The sequence below is a fragment of the Ctenopharyngodon idella genome, chromosome 3 (genome assembly GCF_019924925.1).
Source record: "Ctenopharyngodon idella isolate HZGC_01 chromosome 3, HZGC01, whole genome shotgun sequence".
Classification (NCBI taxonomy): domain Eukaryota; kingdom Metazoa; phylum Chordata; class Actinopteri; order Cypriniformes; family Xenocyprididae; genus Ctenopharyngodon; species Ctenopharyngodon idella.
In genome coordinates this window covers 32,753,579-32,768,151 of record NC_067222.1, presented here as the reverse complement: position 1 = coordinate 32,768,151, position 14,573 = coordinate 32,753,579, and the positions used below count along the sequence as shown (strand labels likewise).

Below are 14,573 nucleotides of genomic sequence, written 5' to 3'. Positions count from 1 at the left end.
CATGTATAGGCAAAAACAATGGGATTTTTTTAATCACCAATCAATTTTTAGGCTTCAGGATTGTTTTTAACCAAACTTTGTATAAAGATGATTCTCAACTATGTTATGAAAGATATAATGGAATTAATTGATATACCATTTTACTTCATGCAATAAAATAGTCATACATGGGTTTTCCCATTCAATACACTGTATCTAATTTGCATATTAATATGTTCTTGGAGAAACATGCAATGAAAAAAGAAATGTAATAATGGGAGCAATAATTGGCAACATTTTCATAGTAATATCTAACAATTAATAGGAATATTGATATATAATTTTATTCCCTATTCACTTGTTGTATCTCCTAAAATGCTTGATAAACATGATTTAAGTCCTGGTGTCCTCTACAGAGGTCATATATGAAATCGATGTCCTGTTTCGTAACAGAAAATCATATTTTGATTTGAAACCCCATAACATTTTCCTGAGATGTTGATTTATAACAAACAATTTGAAAATTAATCCGATTTAAATGATAATTACAAAATATTATCGTATTTCCGTAAGAGTGCTAATTTTCATTTTCAGTCATATTTAAAGACCAAGAAGTTGTTGTTGTCATAGCGCAACCTCTAAAAATTTGGTATCTCTGCAAAGCGCTGAAGGTGCTCTTCACTAGACATCCAGACTTAAAACTGTGACATGTATGACGTCAGAGAAAATCACTAAAATATAATGTCCACTACAGAGGAAAGAAGTCTATTCCTGGATCCCAGGAGGATATACAAGGCCAGGAGTCAAGAATCACGTGATGAAGAATTTAAGAATCACCGAATCGGTTTAAAATGAGTCAATGAACTGTAACGACTCGCAGAAATGTGTCGGGCTTCCTAAGACTAGTAAATATTGCTCAAAACAGAGCAGGAAAAAAAAGGCTGTGAGTGACTCTTTCCATAAATGAATTCGTGAAAATTTGTATGTGTTTAAATTCTCTGAAAAATGTAATACCGCAAAGCCAAACCACTCCCCCTTTTGACTTAATTCCGCACTTACAGCCAATCAGCGTCTATCTTAGTTCACTCGACCAATCAGTGCTCAGCCGGACGACAACACAGCTCATTTTCCTTCAATCGCTAGTATGTGATGTTGACGTGACGCAACAGCTATCAGCTGGTTTTGTTTTGCTTCATTCCCTATGCTCCGCTTGAAGTCGTAAATGTACAAAAACTTGCGTTTTAATCCATTAATGTGAGGCAGAAGAATAGCTGAAGCGTTGGAGTATATGTGTCTTCCACTTTACTCGGACCTTCCCATTTTTCTTCAGTAGGTCTCCGCTTTGCCACTATCTTTCCAAGAGGTCCAACCGATATCCCAGGCCTCCGATCCAGGGCGGAGGGAGGGAAGGAGGTCGTTGGGAATCGGGATGGAGACCGGGGAGGGAGCCGACGGTCCTGGCGGGCCGGGGCCGTGCTGCGTCTCCTTCAACCAAGACTCCACGTAAGCGCTCACATCTGCAGATCAGTCTTGCATCATCTGCCGAATCGGATATTTCTAAGATGCTATTAACAGCGATTTACCTCACAAGAGGGAATGTCACCTCTGCCTAAAGGATTGTCCGCTATTTATTGTCTGTTTTGATTATTACATATCTATAACAAGCCAAATCCACTATATTATAACAGTGTTTTACATGCACGATATGATAGATGAGTGTTTGTTTCAGTACTGTTTTTTATTCAATTGTTGTACAATGTTTTTTTTAAGCAGAAATGCTTTAAATGGGAATTATGGGATTGAACAAACAAACAAACAAAACACAACAACAATACGCTAATACTTACAGATTAGATATGATTATATGAATCTTGTACATGTTTTTTATAGAGGATAAACTGAACGTTTGTCTTGCCCGATTTCATGTTTTCTCACAAGTAGAGCAGAATTTGCAGGATTGTGTGATTCTATTGATCAGTCCACAGTCTCCTGACAAGATGACCCACTCATGTCCTCTTTTCTAGTGGTTGATCACACTGGTTTCTTGTCTTAAAAGTCAAGCACAGCAAATCAAAGACAAAACATGATACTGAGAGTCAGTTGATCTGATATATCGCTCCTTTGAGATTAAAGTCAGCGGTCTCTCTTGGGGCAAAACGTATTTGTATTAGAAAAATCTGAATTTTGTTGTTTTGTATATATATAGGTATTAGTCACAGTGGTAATTACCAACACATGTCAGACGCATTCCTGCTGTAAACACAAGGTTTTGTTTTGGTGTTTCAGCAGTGTAGTCATTTATGGTGGAGACATATTTATGTTCTACAGTAAAGGTACAAAAGGACATGCTAAGCACAGGATCTGACATGAACAGCTTTTTCTAGAGGAATGAAGGGCCTGCTAAACAGATGTGGCCTTTCTTTCCTAAAAAAAAAAAAAAACAGATACCAGTACATGCAACAGATCTAAACTGTTTCTGTTTATATGAAAGCCAAATGATTACACTTAACCTTTGTTAAGAATAACACAAAATGTTTCTATCTTGAGTCAGAACCTGTGTTGTATTAGGATTTTAAAAAGGCTTTACTTGCCACTTAAAAAGTAAATGGTAGTTCCTGTGTTGGCCATTGCATCTGTGTTTCCCTTCATTATATATTGCATCAGCTTTTTGATATTTGATACAGCATCAGATCTTGTTGTTTTTCCAGGTCTTTGGCTGTGGGCACCAAAACTGGATACAAACTTTTCTCCGTGACCTCTGTGGACAAACTGGACTGCATTCATGAGAGTAGTGAGATATTTTCCCATTCTTTTTTTGTGTAAAAATGATATAAATGGCACGTATGGTTGTCTGCCAAACTACAGTGCAATGGGAGGAAACATCATGTGTCATATAACGTAGTTATCATAGGGTGTAGCCACTTTCTAACAAGTCACTTAACAAATACATTGAAAATGCCATCTCATTTCCTTAGTATTTTGTTGAGAAAGATAAAAGAAGATATTTGACTTTGAAAACATTTTGGAGAAAGTTTATGTCTTAAAACATGAATGTGACCTGTGGTTGTGTTGCCAGCATTGATCTCACCCTAGAGGGCGTAAAGTTGTCCTTATCTGTTTTGATGGGGTCAGAATAGCCTGTTGGTTTATGTTACATGGTAAAAAAGCCTTAAGTGTTAGAGATTGTATCTGCAGTCCCCAACTAAGATTTCTGGCAGGTAAAAAGCTAAAGACAGAGAAACAGCCTGTTTTGCTTATGTGTGTTACATATATGTCAAAATATATGTACAATAATGTAATGGTAAAAAAAAATGGTAAAATGAAAAAAGAACATTTTGAAGTGCGAATCAAAAAATGAAAATAATTACCTCAGCCTCATATCATTGACAACCTGTATATTTTTATTTCATTGGAACAACATGGACATTTTCAAACGTCAAAAGTGGATTTTTTTTTCTGTCAAGCTGCAAAAAAAAAAAAAAAAAATTTAAGTGTACATAATGACTGAGTTTAAATTTTATATTTAAAGGCACAATATGTAATTTTTCTCCGCTAGAGGTCACTTATTCAAAACAAAGGCGTAGCTTGATGACGCTGTGAATGAGTGTGTGAATCATGGGCATTGTCGTCTTCAGCTCCATAGCCCATGGAAAGGAATCCGATGGACTCGGACAGAAATTCATGTTCATGGATAAGCTAATGTATTGAAGTTTTACTAACGTTACGGTGGTATGAAGCAGAACGGGTCGAGAGCCATGGGAGCGGGACAAGGCCACTGGAGCGAATGCTAATGATAGACACCTGCGATGCACACCGATCTCGAGTTCAGCGGAGCTTTTATTATGCTTTTGCTGTAGTCGGCCGCTTCCGCTCTTTACATTGCGTATGTGGGGTAACGCAGCGCTGATTTACATGGTTAAAACAATCATACAATGACACGGTCCATGTCCTGGAAACATTTGGGATAATGTAGGTACGCAAGTCAACAAAATAAATAACATTGTTCTAGTGGTTTTTGGACATTTTAATATAAAAAATGTGCCTTTAAACAATGAATTAATGAGAAAATGACAGCATTTTCATTTTGGATGTTATTTCCCCTTTAAATGTTGCTCATCCTTAAATTAAATTAGGCTTTTGAAATGATCACAAAGTGCATGTTCCTCAACTGCATGTGTTTGTGTTTGGCCTTTTTAGTTTATGTGGCAACTAATGTGTCCTTTTCTCTTCTCCCCTTCAGCAGAAACTCCAGACGTGTATATCGTGGAAAGGCTTTTCTCCAGCAGCCTGGTTGTGGTGGTGAGTCAGTCCATGCCACGTCGCATGAATGTCTACCACTTCAAAAAGGGCACAGAGATTTGCAACTACAGCTACTCGAACAACATTCTTGCAGTGCGTCTCAACAGACAGGTAAACACAGCACAGCTGTGCTGCAGCAAGGCACCTGCCACTTACAATTTATACAGCTTCTGGACAAGATTAATGCTTGTCTGTGCTCTTTCCTAGTTGAAAATGTGGAAATGAGCATGTTTGTTAGTGAATATGTAATTTGTTTTTTTTGTGTGTGTGTGCGTGTTTTCGTGGCAGAGACTGGTTGTCTGTCTGGAAGAATCCATCTATATCCACAATATAAAAGACATGAAACTCCTGAAAACCCTTCTCAACACACCATCCAACCCATCAGGTAAGAAGAAAAACCCAGTTAATCTAGAATTATAATATTTAACTGTCTGTGTAAATATTAAAATATTAACCCACCCATGTGTTTCTGTAGGTCTCTGTGCTCTCTCCATCAACCATTCCAACTCTTTCCTGGCATATCCAGGCAGTGACACCATCGGAGAAATTATTGTCTATGATGCCAACAATCTGGTAAAAATACTGGCCAAGAAACTGCTCATTTTGGCAGTTCCTTTGGTTGAGTTAGTTGCTAGTCATGAGACTGATGATGCCTGTTCTTCAGTCCTGATGCACTATATAAATCTTTGTCTTTGTTGTATGTTTGTGTGTCTTTGTCTGCTCAGAGCACTGTGACCATGATTCCAGCTCATGACAGTCCATTGGCCGCCATCACCTTCAGTGCCTCCGGCACTAGACTGGCCAGTGCTTCTGAAAGGGTAAAGATCCACTATTTATATAGAAACACAGCCGGGTGAACCTCACAAAACCGGTCAAGAACATGTCTGGGTCAAAAGAAAGAAATAAGAATTTATGGCAACACTGTACAGTAAGGTTCCATAAATGTATTAATTAACAATGAGCAATACATTTGTTACAGTATTTAATAATCTTTGTTGATGTTAGTTAATTAAAAACACCACTGTTCATTGTTAGATTATGTTAGCTTCAGGGCCACTAAATAATTTAACATACAACTTTTGTGTTTAATAATGTATCAATAAATATAGAAATTAACATAAACTAAGATTAATAGATACTGTAGAAGTATTTTTCATTGTTAGTTCATGTTAACTAATGCAATTAACTAATGTTAACCTTAATGCAAAGTGACACCGAAATTATATTTGGGAGCATTAAGATTTTTTGCATTGTGACTATTTTCATGTCAGTAAAAACAAAAAAAAACAAAAAAAAAAACATATATATATATATATATAATTTTCATACTGTTATGCAAAAAAGAAATATGTCATTTTTTTTATGGTAGCATTGCTTATAGGGCTTTTATGCTGATTTAAATAAACATTGTATTGTAATATTTTGTTGTAATTATAATAATTGTTTATTTTTAAATGTAATATTTAATTATATTGTCTTTTTGACTCCAAGGCCCCCCCATTGTCCACAACAATATTTGAAGGCCCCATTACCCCATTACCAGTTGTTCATGATTTATTAAATTAAGGATAATTTTTTTTTTTTTACTAAGAATTTCTACCCGATAAAATATTTTAGAGCTGTGAAGTAAAATGTCCAGACATATAACAGGTGTCACAGGATGTCTGTGTACAGAGCACACGACGCAGGAGAATACGATACAAATAGTTTATAATCCAAAAATGCACGAAACAAGCAGGAAACACAACCACCTAACTTCAACGACACTGAACAAAGAACTGAATGAAGACAGGACTTAAAGGGTTAGTTCACCCAAAAATGAATATTCTGTCATTTATTACTCACCCTCATGTCGTTCCACACCCGTAAGACCTTCGTTCATCTTCAGAACACAAATTAAGATATTTTTGATAAAATCTGATGGCTCAGTGAGGCCTCCATTGACAGCAAGATAATTAACACTTTCAGATGCCCAGAAAGCTACTAAAAACATATTTAAAACAGTTCATGTGACTACAGTGGTTCAACCTTAATGTTATGAAGTGATGAGAATACTTTTTGTACGCCAAAAAACCCCCAAAATAACAGCTTTATTCATCAATATCTAGTGATGGACGATTTCAAAACACTGCTTCATGAAGCTTCGAAGCTTTACGAATCTTTTGTTTCGAATCAGTGGTTCGGTGCGCGTATCAAACTGCCAAAGTCAGGTGATTTCAGTCAGGTGATTTTGTTAGGTCATAAGTGTTTCGAAATTTCAATGGTTCACCACTGGGGGGCGTGACTTTGGCAGTTTGATACGTGCTCCGTACCACTGATCCGAAACAAAAGGTTCGTAAAGCTTCAAAGCTCTTTAAATACACAGGGGAACTAATGAGTTATTTAACTGAAGGACAGGTGAACTGAATCATTAATCAAACACACTAGGAAGCTAGGCCAAATGACAGGGGCTGAGAATTTGTGGCAAAAGTGCTGAATTGTGAAATACACAGAGCCTCTAAAGGGACATGGTGATGAAAAAAAAAATGAGATGAGGAAAAAATATATTTCAATTACTCACAAAAGTTTCTCAGGGGTTTCTCAAAAGTTTTGTGTTCGAACACAGTTTCTCAGGGGACGCAAAACATTTGCAAGGGAACGCAAAGGCATTGACATAATTTTTCCTCCCACGTCATATTTTTTTCCTTCACCGTGTCCCTTTAGGGGCTCCATATGAATAAAATGTCACAATGAAAAACAATTCTAATGGTCCTAAAATATGTTTAGGCAAAATATAATGTCTTGTTTTTTGGTGTTATTTTTTCTTTCGATTTACGGGGCGAAATGCAACCCAGATGTGTTTATGTGAGATTCACATAGTCATACCTTACACACAATCTTAGACACACAACTCCAAGCATCTGTCCACTTCTTTTCTGCCGTCTCAGGGCACGGTGATTCGAGTCTTCTCCATTCCAGAGGGACTGCGCTTGTTTGAGTTCCGGCGGGGGATGAAAAGGTACAATGTTAATGATGATTCAAAGCTCATAATGAACATTGAAGATACTTTGATCATACTGAAAGAGAGCTGGAGGTGTTTGTGTAAACTGTGGTATGTGTGAGTATGCCTTTGACCTTTGTGTGTCTGTGTCACCGAAGGTATGTCAACATCAGCTCCCTTTCCTTCAGCCCGGATGCTCAGTTCCTCTGTGCCTCAAGCAATACAGAGACAGTGCACATTTTCAAGCTTGAACAGCACAGCCCAAGGTATTGAAAATGCTCATTGCTACCAGTGTAACTGACTTCAGTCAGGATCTCTTTTTTACTGTCAAATCTAAACCTTTTCAGTGTTTGAGTTCATCAATGTTTTTGTGTGTCTCTTGCAGTGGGGAGGAGGAAGCTCCCTCTTGGTCAACATATGTAGGTAAGATGTTCACAGCAGCCAGTAGCTACCTCCCAGCACAGGTGTCAGGCATGATGAGTCAAGACCGAGCCTTCGCTACCGTCCGTCTCCAGATGATCGGTCAGAAGAATGTCTGTGCCCTGGCAACGTGAGTCCTGCAGTAATTACACAGCAATCTAGAATGCGTAACATAGTATTTACTGAGAAAAAAACTCATTCTTGAGTTTCACTTGACCAATCAGAATCCAGAAGCTTCCACGTTTGCTTGTGGCCTCCTCTGATGGGCAGCTATTCATCTATAACATTGACCCTCAAGATGGGGGTGAGTGCACTCTGGTGCAGAAGCACAGGTGAGTCTTCACTCTTTTTTAAACAAATGAATTATAACTATAAGCTTATGTGGTAGGTTATTAAAAATAGTACATAAAAAATTAAACATTTCTGTTTTTGTGCTATACATACTTTCCTGCTGGATTCCATTGTAAGTGCTCAGGCAACTGAATGAGTTCAAAAGGCTTCAAACCTTAAAGGATTAGTTTACTTCAGAATTCATATTTCCTGAATATTTACTCACCCCCATGTCATCCAAGATGTTTATGTCTTTCTTTCTTCAGTTGAAAAGAAATTAAGGTTTTTGAGGAAAACATTCCAGGATTTTTCTCCATATAGTGGACTTCAACAGTTACTAACGGATTGAAGGTCCATATTGCAGTTTTAATGCAGTTTCAAGGGCTCTACATGCTCTCAGACGAGGAATAAGGGTCTTGTCTTGTGAAACGATCAGTCATTTTCTAAAAAAAATAAAAATGTATATACTTTTTAACCACAAATGCTCATCTGGCACTAGCTCTTCAATGCGCCACGCATTACGTAATCATGTTGGAAAGGTCACGCGTGACTTAGGCGGAAGTACCGATCCAGTAGCGAATGTGCAAAGACTAAGTCTAACGGCCTTTACAAAAAAAGGTAAAAACAATGTCAGACGATTTTGAAGTTGGAGGAGAAAATGAGATGAAAATGAGAGTTTTTTGCCCTACCGCGGTACTTCCACCCACGTCATGCGTGGCCTTTCAGTGTGATTCCGTAATGCGTGAACCACCGCAGAGCAGTGCAAGACCAGCATTTGTGGTTAAGAAGTATATAATTTTTTTTTTTTTTTTTTTTAGAAAATGACTGATCGTTTCGCTAGATAAGACCCTTATTCCTCGTCTGGGATCGTCTAGAGCCCTTTGAAGCAGCACTGAAACTGCAATTTTGACCTTCAACCTGTTGGTAGCCATTGAAGTCCAGTATATGGAGACAAATCCTGGAATGTTTTCCTCAAAAACCTTAATTTCTTTTTGACTGAAGAAAGAAAGACATAAACATCTTGGATGACATGGGGGTATGAGTGAATTTTAAGCAAATTTGAATTCTGAAGTGAGCTAATCCTTTAAATCTGTCCACCAAAATTGATTAAAATTGACTTTTTCTGCATTTTACATCATCATGCCAGTGGATGGCGACAAGTAACATAAAAGTAGTCTTTTTATGCATTATGAGTGAGTCATGACTCAAGTGACCCAAGTGATTCATTGAAAAGAATGAACAAAACAAGTTTTATCACAATGTGCATGCCTACAATTCTACTGAGATATTACAGAAAGAGTGTTTATTAAGTGTTTTCCCCCACAAACAATTAGTTTTGTCATTGTTAGCTAAAACTATAACTAAAATTATTAAATCATTTTGGTCAGTTGAAATCTGAAATAAAATATAAGTAGTTAAAAACTTAAACTTATAAAACTTACTAAAAAATAACCCTTAGAAACTAACTAAAGTTGAAAATAGTATTAAAATGACTGAAACTAAATTTAAATAAAAATAATTAAAGCTCAATAGAAATATAAAAAACCTAAAAACCTAAAAATGACAAAAGCACATAACAAAATTACTAAAACGTAAACTAAAATATAATGCAAACTGAAAATATAAAAATAAAAGCTAAAAATCTTAATAAATACTATAATAGTGTATAAATAGTGTATAAATAATACTAAAATAACACTGTAAATGACCAAAAAAAAAAAAAAATCTAAATATTTTTCTCCATCCAGTCAATTGTGGGGCATAACTTATCAAGATATAACATCAACAACAACAATAAATAGGCCAAAATAAATGAATAGTTTCTTAGTTCATTTTAATTGTGTATGGTCAGCAGTAAGTTTTACACATTCATAATTCTTCCACCCCTTTTCTTTTATTGCTGTGAATGATAGTGACTCAAATGCTGAACTGAGCAAACGACATGCCCGCTCTCGTTCAGTCACTGACTCAGCAAATTCTCGTTCATGAATGAGGTGACCCAATTCATTTAATCCATTTACGAACACGAGGTCTCGATGTGGTAGTTAACATATTTTTAAGGCACAGCAGTTTCAAAATTCATGTTTTAGGTATGACTGTGTGCACTTTATATCATAGAACAAAACAAAAGTCTCTTTATAAGCACAGACCTTATTTAACTGAAGTCACCTTTAACACCCAGGCTGTTTGGATCAGATAAAGAGTGGGAGGAGACAGAGAAATCTGAACTCATGGAGCCACCACAAGCATGCCAGTCATATGCTGCCACCGTGGCCATCCCCACCTCTGGACCCGTTACAGCCACTCTCACAGGTACCATAACACCCTTAAACACACATATTCATTCACGTTTTAACTAATTTTCATGATCACCCAACTGTGTTCTTCTCAGGGTACTCAGAGGATGGGGGAGCTAAGAAGGGCGAGGTGATTCCCGAGCACGAGTTCGCAGCAGGGCCGGTGTGCCTGGACGACGAAACGGAATTTCCTCCCGTGAGCATTCGCTAACCACTCCAAGTCAAAGCGCCGGTGTTGTACTCCAGTGTATGGGGTTGTCTTGTCCCTCTGTCCACAAGCATTCAAACTAAGTGTGATTTATTATTTTTAACCAAACCAACACCAGCCTGTTCAAGTCTGATGATAGAAAGCAGTTCATAATATTGCATTTTAGCAGGACCAAATGTTGCTGTTTATTTACATCACAAGCTGAATGTGTTGTTTCTTACACAACATTATTGACAAATATCACTCCAGACATTACTTCTTTGAAATATGAAATCATTTAGTATTTATTTCAGTGGTATTACTCTGTATTTAGACTGAAATAATACTACATTAATGTTAGTATTTAGCCTGAAAAAATGATGTTAAGTTTAGGGTGAATACAGACAAAGTGAGACACTTAAAAGTACACTATGTAACTTTTGGCCCTCTAGTGGTTAAAAACAGAAACGCATGCATTTTGCGGAAGAACATTTACGTTTTAGTTGTGCTTCGGCCCTGCATGACTGTGCAGATGAATATGGTTATCCTTCTGCTAATAAAACATTTGAGACTGTCCTCCTCCAAAAAAACGACCCTATAGGTCGTTTTTTCAAGCACCTTATTACGACCTGTATTTATGTTTTAAAGTCATGCGACTTCTAGCGGCCGTAAAAATAATGACAGTGTCGTGTTACGTCAGTCGCCATGAAATGACGTATGACCGTCATTACCAATCAAAATGATTGCATTTTGTAATGCTCTACCAATTGAACTACTCAAAACCCAAAATATGACGCAGGTAAAAGGGTACAATGCATTAAAATGAAAGTGTCCTGTTGTCGATAGGGGCGCAACTTTAGTAAACGTTCCTATGGGTCGTATTTCAGGAAAGTGTCAAATGACCTATATGGGCATATTGGTTGGAGGACATGTTGAAACATTTACTACTAGTCTTAAGAGATATAACCAGTTTAGATGCAAATGATGTTAGAGAGCTACATATGGCAATTTATCTGTTCAATAAAGTAACTTACTCACCTGTTGAGTAATAAAACACCATCTCTGCGTTGCTTTTACAACGTTTCACATCCCTCAGTTCTTGCCATCTTCGAAATAGTCAAGCCAATGTTGATTCTTGTTTTATTACGAGCTCTGTCACAATCACTTTTTACTATTAGACTCTCCTCTTTTCGATGTTTTTTTAAAAGCAGGTGATTCCCCTGAGGTTCGAGGTTAAGCTGCTCCGTGTCAACTTTACTCTCTCACTGTGACAACTAACCTTTAACACTCCCACACCATACACACGACAAAGTAGCTGGAGCAACTTTTCTCTGTTTACGAATATGACCGTCCTGTCAGGTCTAAAATATAAACACTTATAATAGGCTTACCATAGTGAATCAGGGTAAGACAAAAACACATTTTGGAAGAAGGATTGATGATGTATTGACTCATTTAAATTAAAAGTTACATAGTGCACCTTTAAGCATAATCATTATTACAAAAAAATAGCATTTAGTTCATATAAATAGTACGTCATGACTCATGAAATACCATTCAAATGTTTGGGGTCAGTAAGATTTTTTGTTTTTGAAAGAAATTAATACTTATATTCAGCAAGGATGCGTTAAATTAATTAAAAGTGACAGTAAATCCATTTATAATGTTATAAAAGATTTCTGTTTTAAATAAATGCTGTTCTTATTAACTTTCTATTTGTCAAAAAATCCTGGAAAATGTATCATGGTTTCTATAAAAATATTAACTATTTTCAGCATTGATCTTGAGCATCAAATCATCATATTATTATGATTTCTGAAGGATCATGTGACACTGAAGACCGGAGTAATGACTGGGTAAAATTCAACTTTGCATCACAGAAATAAATTACACTATAAAATATAATCAAATAGAAAAGTTATTTTAAATTGTAATAATATTTTACAATAGCACTGTTTACTGTATTTTTGATCAAATAAATACAACCTTGGTGAGCAGTACAAACTTCCTTTAAAAACATTTTAAAAATCTTACCGACTCAAAACTTTTGAATGGTGGTGTACATGTAGCAAATCAAATCCTAATTTTAAAAACAAAGGCAGTGACAAATCATCCAAAAGTGTTTCACTTTATATGTATTCATCTTAGGTGTTGAAAAACATTTTCTGACACTAAACCAGCTGTTGCTGTTTTAGCCTAACGATGTTTTTGATCTTGTATACATGGACGTGAGCAGAAGTTAGTTGACTGATTCGTTTGTTTGTGCACAGACAGGACAAAGATATGAATGCATTGAAAGTTATTTGTCTCTCTCATTCTGTTTTGATGCTGGGTTCATTCATCACCATTGCTACATTAGATAACTGTAACTATGAAAACTCTTTTTCTATTTCAGTCTAAATGTCATGATGTCAAACACATTTCTGACTATGCACACACACACACACACACACACACACACACACACAACATACAGGAGTATTTCATTTTAAACACACTACACCTTATATTCTGAACAAATCTCAATGGATTAATAGGATTTTACTGATGTGAACGATCTCAAGATCGAGTGGAGATACTAGAAATAATGCTTTCCATTGATGTAGTACTCACTTAACTCCACATGGTGGAGCACTTGTAGTTTTTCAACAGGCCTTGTTACCGCTAACACTTCCTAACTTGTTTTGATAGATAAGAAACGACAGTCTTTCAGATAGTTTAATAACGGTTGCTTAAATGGAGGAGCTCAGGACTCTGATGTCAGAAGGATTTATAAGATATCAATTTGATCTTACATACTCAGATGCCATTGCTATTGCTTTTGTATACCTTCCGAGTGTCATTGTGACTAACTGATATGGGTCAAACATGTTCTCAGCTAGCTCCTGTATCTGTCTATAACACACCCATGGCTGAGGGAACAATAAAGCTCTGTTCTGGTTTCCGGTAGATAAATTGGTGCCGTGACGGATCTGGGCGAGGCAAGGGGAGACGACCGTGAGAGGGTAGAGAACAGGTGGAGGCCGCAACTGTCGCAGGAGGATCCTCAATGCATGAGCAAGGACAAACAAATAATGATAAAAACAAAGAAAAAACTAACTTAAGGGTGCTAAATTATTAACGGAACGGTTGAAATGCTAATATCTTAAATTGAGTTGATCAGGGATTTGGGTCATTGTCACTCAATCCCCTGAAGGGTGTGTTATAAATGAGGTGCATGACTGAAATATAACCACATATTGTTCTAGTTATGTAACACATTGTATTAATTCAGTTGTAATACTGTAGCATTTTATTCTTTTAATTTATAACACTATCATATTGAATCATAAGAGAAGAGGAATTACTTTTTTATATATGTGTTTTGCTGTATTGATACTTAATATGTTTACATGTTACCATCCTGAATACTAATACAGCGGGATGTTTTGTATGTATGTGCCTATGATATTACTTGTGAGAGTGCGAAGTATTTTGCTGGATTGCTCAAGACCAAAAGATAAAAAAAGAAATGAATATGTAGGAAATATATTAGGAATGAAATTATGCAAAGCACCTCCTGTCTCCTGTGGTCTTTTCTTTATCAAATTATTTGTTACAAAGATACAGACTATCATTCAAAAGGTCTTTTTTATTTTTTCAAAAGAAATTGTTACTTTTATTAAGCATAAATTGATTCAAATTGACCGTAAAGATGTTTATAATATTCCAAAAGATTTCCGTTTCAAATAAATGCTGTTCATCTGAACTTTCTATTCATCACAGTTTTCACAAAAATATGAAGCAGTGCAACTGTTTTCAACATTGATAATAATAAGAAATGTTTGATGAGTGGCAAATCATCATATTTGAATGATTTCTGAAGGATCATGTGACACTGAAGACTGGAGTAATGATGCTGAAAATTCAGCTTTGACATCACAGAAATAAATTACATTTTAATATATATTAAAACAGAAAACAGTTATTTTAAATTGCAGTATTATTTCACAATATTACTGTTTTACTGCATTTTAGATCAAATAAATGTAGCCTTGGAGAGCATAAGAGACTTTTCACAAACTTTTTTTTATTATTATTT

At 36.1% G+C, this 14,573-nt stretch overlaps 1 protein-coding gene across 5 annotated transcripts; it reads left to right on the top strand.

Annotated features, from left to right (window-relative positions):
* Positions 1–1,108: 1,108 nt before the first annotated feature.
* Positions 1,109–14,047, top strand: wipi1 (WD repeat domain, phosphoinositide interacting 1). Of its 5 annotated transcripts, none has more exons than XM_051888820.1 (13): positions 1,109–1,482; positions 2,688–2,767; positions 4,223–4,389; positions 4,567–4,663; positions 4,754–4,851; positions 5,004–5,096; positions 7,206–7,276; positions 7,417–7,524; positions 7,644–7,808; positions 7,903–8,010; positions 10,191–10,321; positions 10,401–10,501; positions 13,443–14,047. In XM_051888820.1, the coding sequence occupies exons 1-13, from the start codon at positions 1,409–1,411 to the stop codon at positions 13,491–13,493; spliced, it is 1,344 nt and encodes a 447-aa protein (XP_051744780.1). In that variant the 5' UTR covers positions 1,109–1,408; the 3' UTR covers positions 13,494–14,047. The 5 variants fall into 5 exon arrangements, with proteins under 5 accessions (XP_051744780.1, XP_051744778.1, XP_051744779.1 ...); XM_051888818.1 differs by having other exon boundaries at positions 1,110–1,482; positions 4,220–4,389; XM_051888819.1 differs by having other exon boundaries at positions 1,110–1,482; positions 2,688–2,770.
* The last annotated feature ends 526 nt before the right edge of the window (positions 14,048–14,573 follow it).

What these genes read in the sequence shown, in the direction of transcription:
- wipi1 (XM_051888817.1), top strand. Translation starts at nt 1,409, where the DNA reads ATGGAGACCGGGGAGGGAGCCGACGGTCCTGGCGGGCCGGGGCCGTGC. An exon ending in CTTGAACAGCACAGCCCAAG is followed by an intron (nt 7,525 to 7,643) that starts GTATTGAAAATG and finishes TGTCTCTTGCAG; the next exon opens with TGGGGAGGAGGAAGCTCCCT. An exon ending in CGTTACAGCCACTCTCACAG is followed by an intron (nt 10,322 to 10,400) that starts GTACCATAACAC and finishes TGTTCTTCTCAG; the next exon opens with GGTACTCAGAGGATGGGGGA.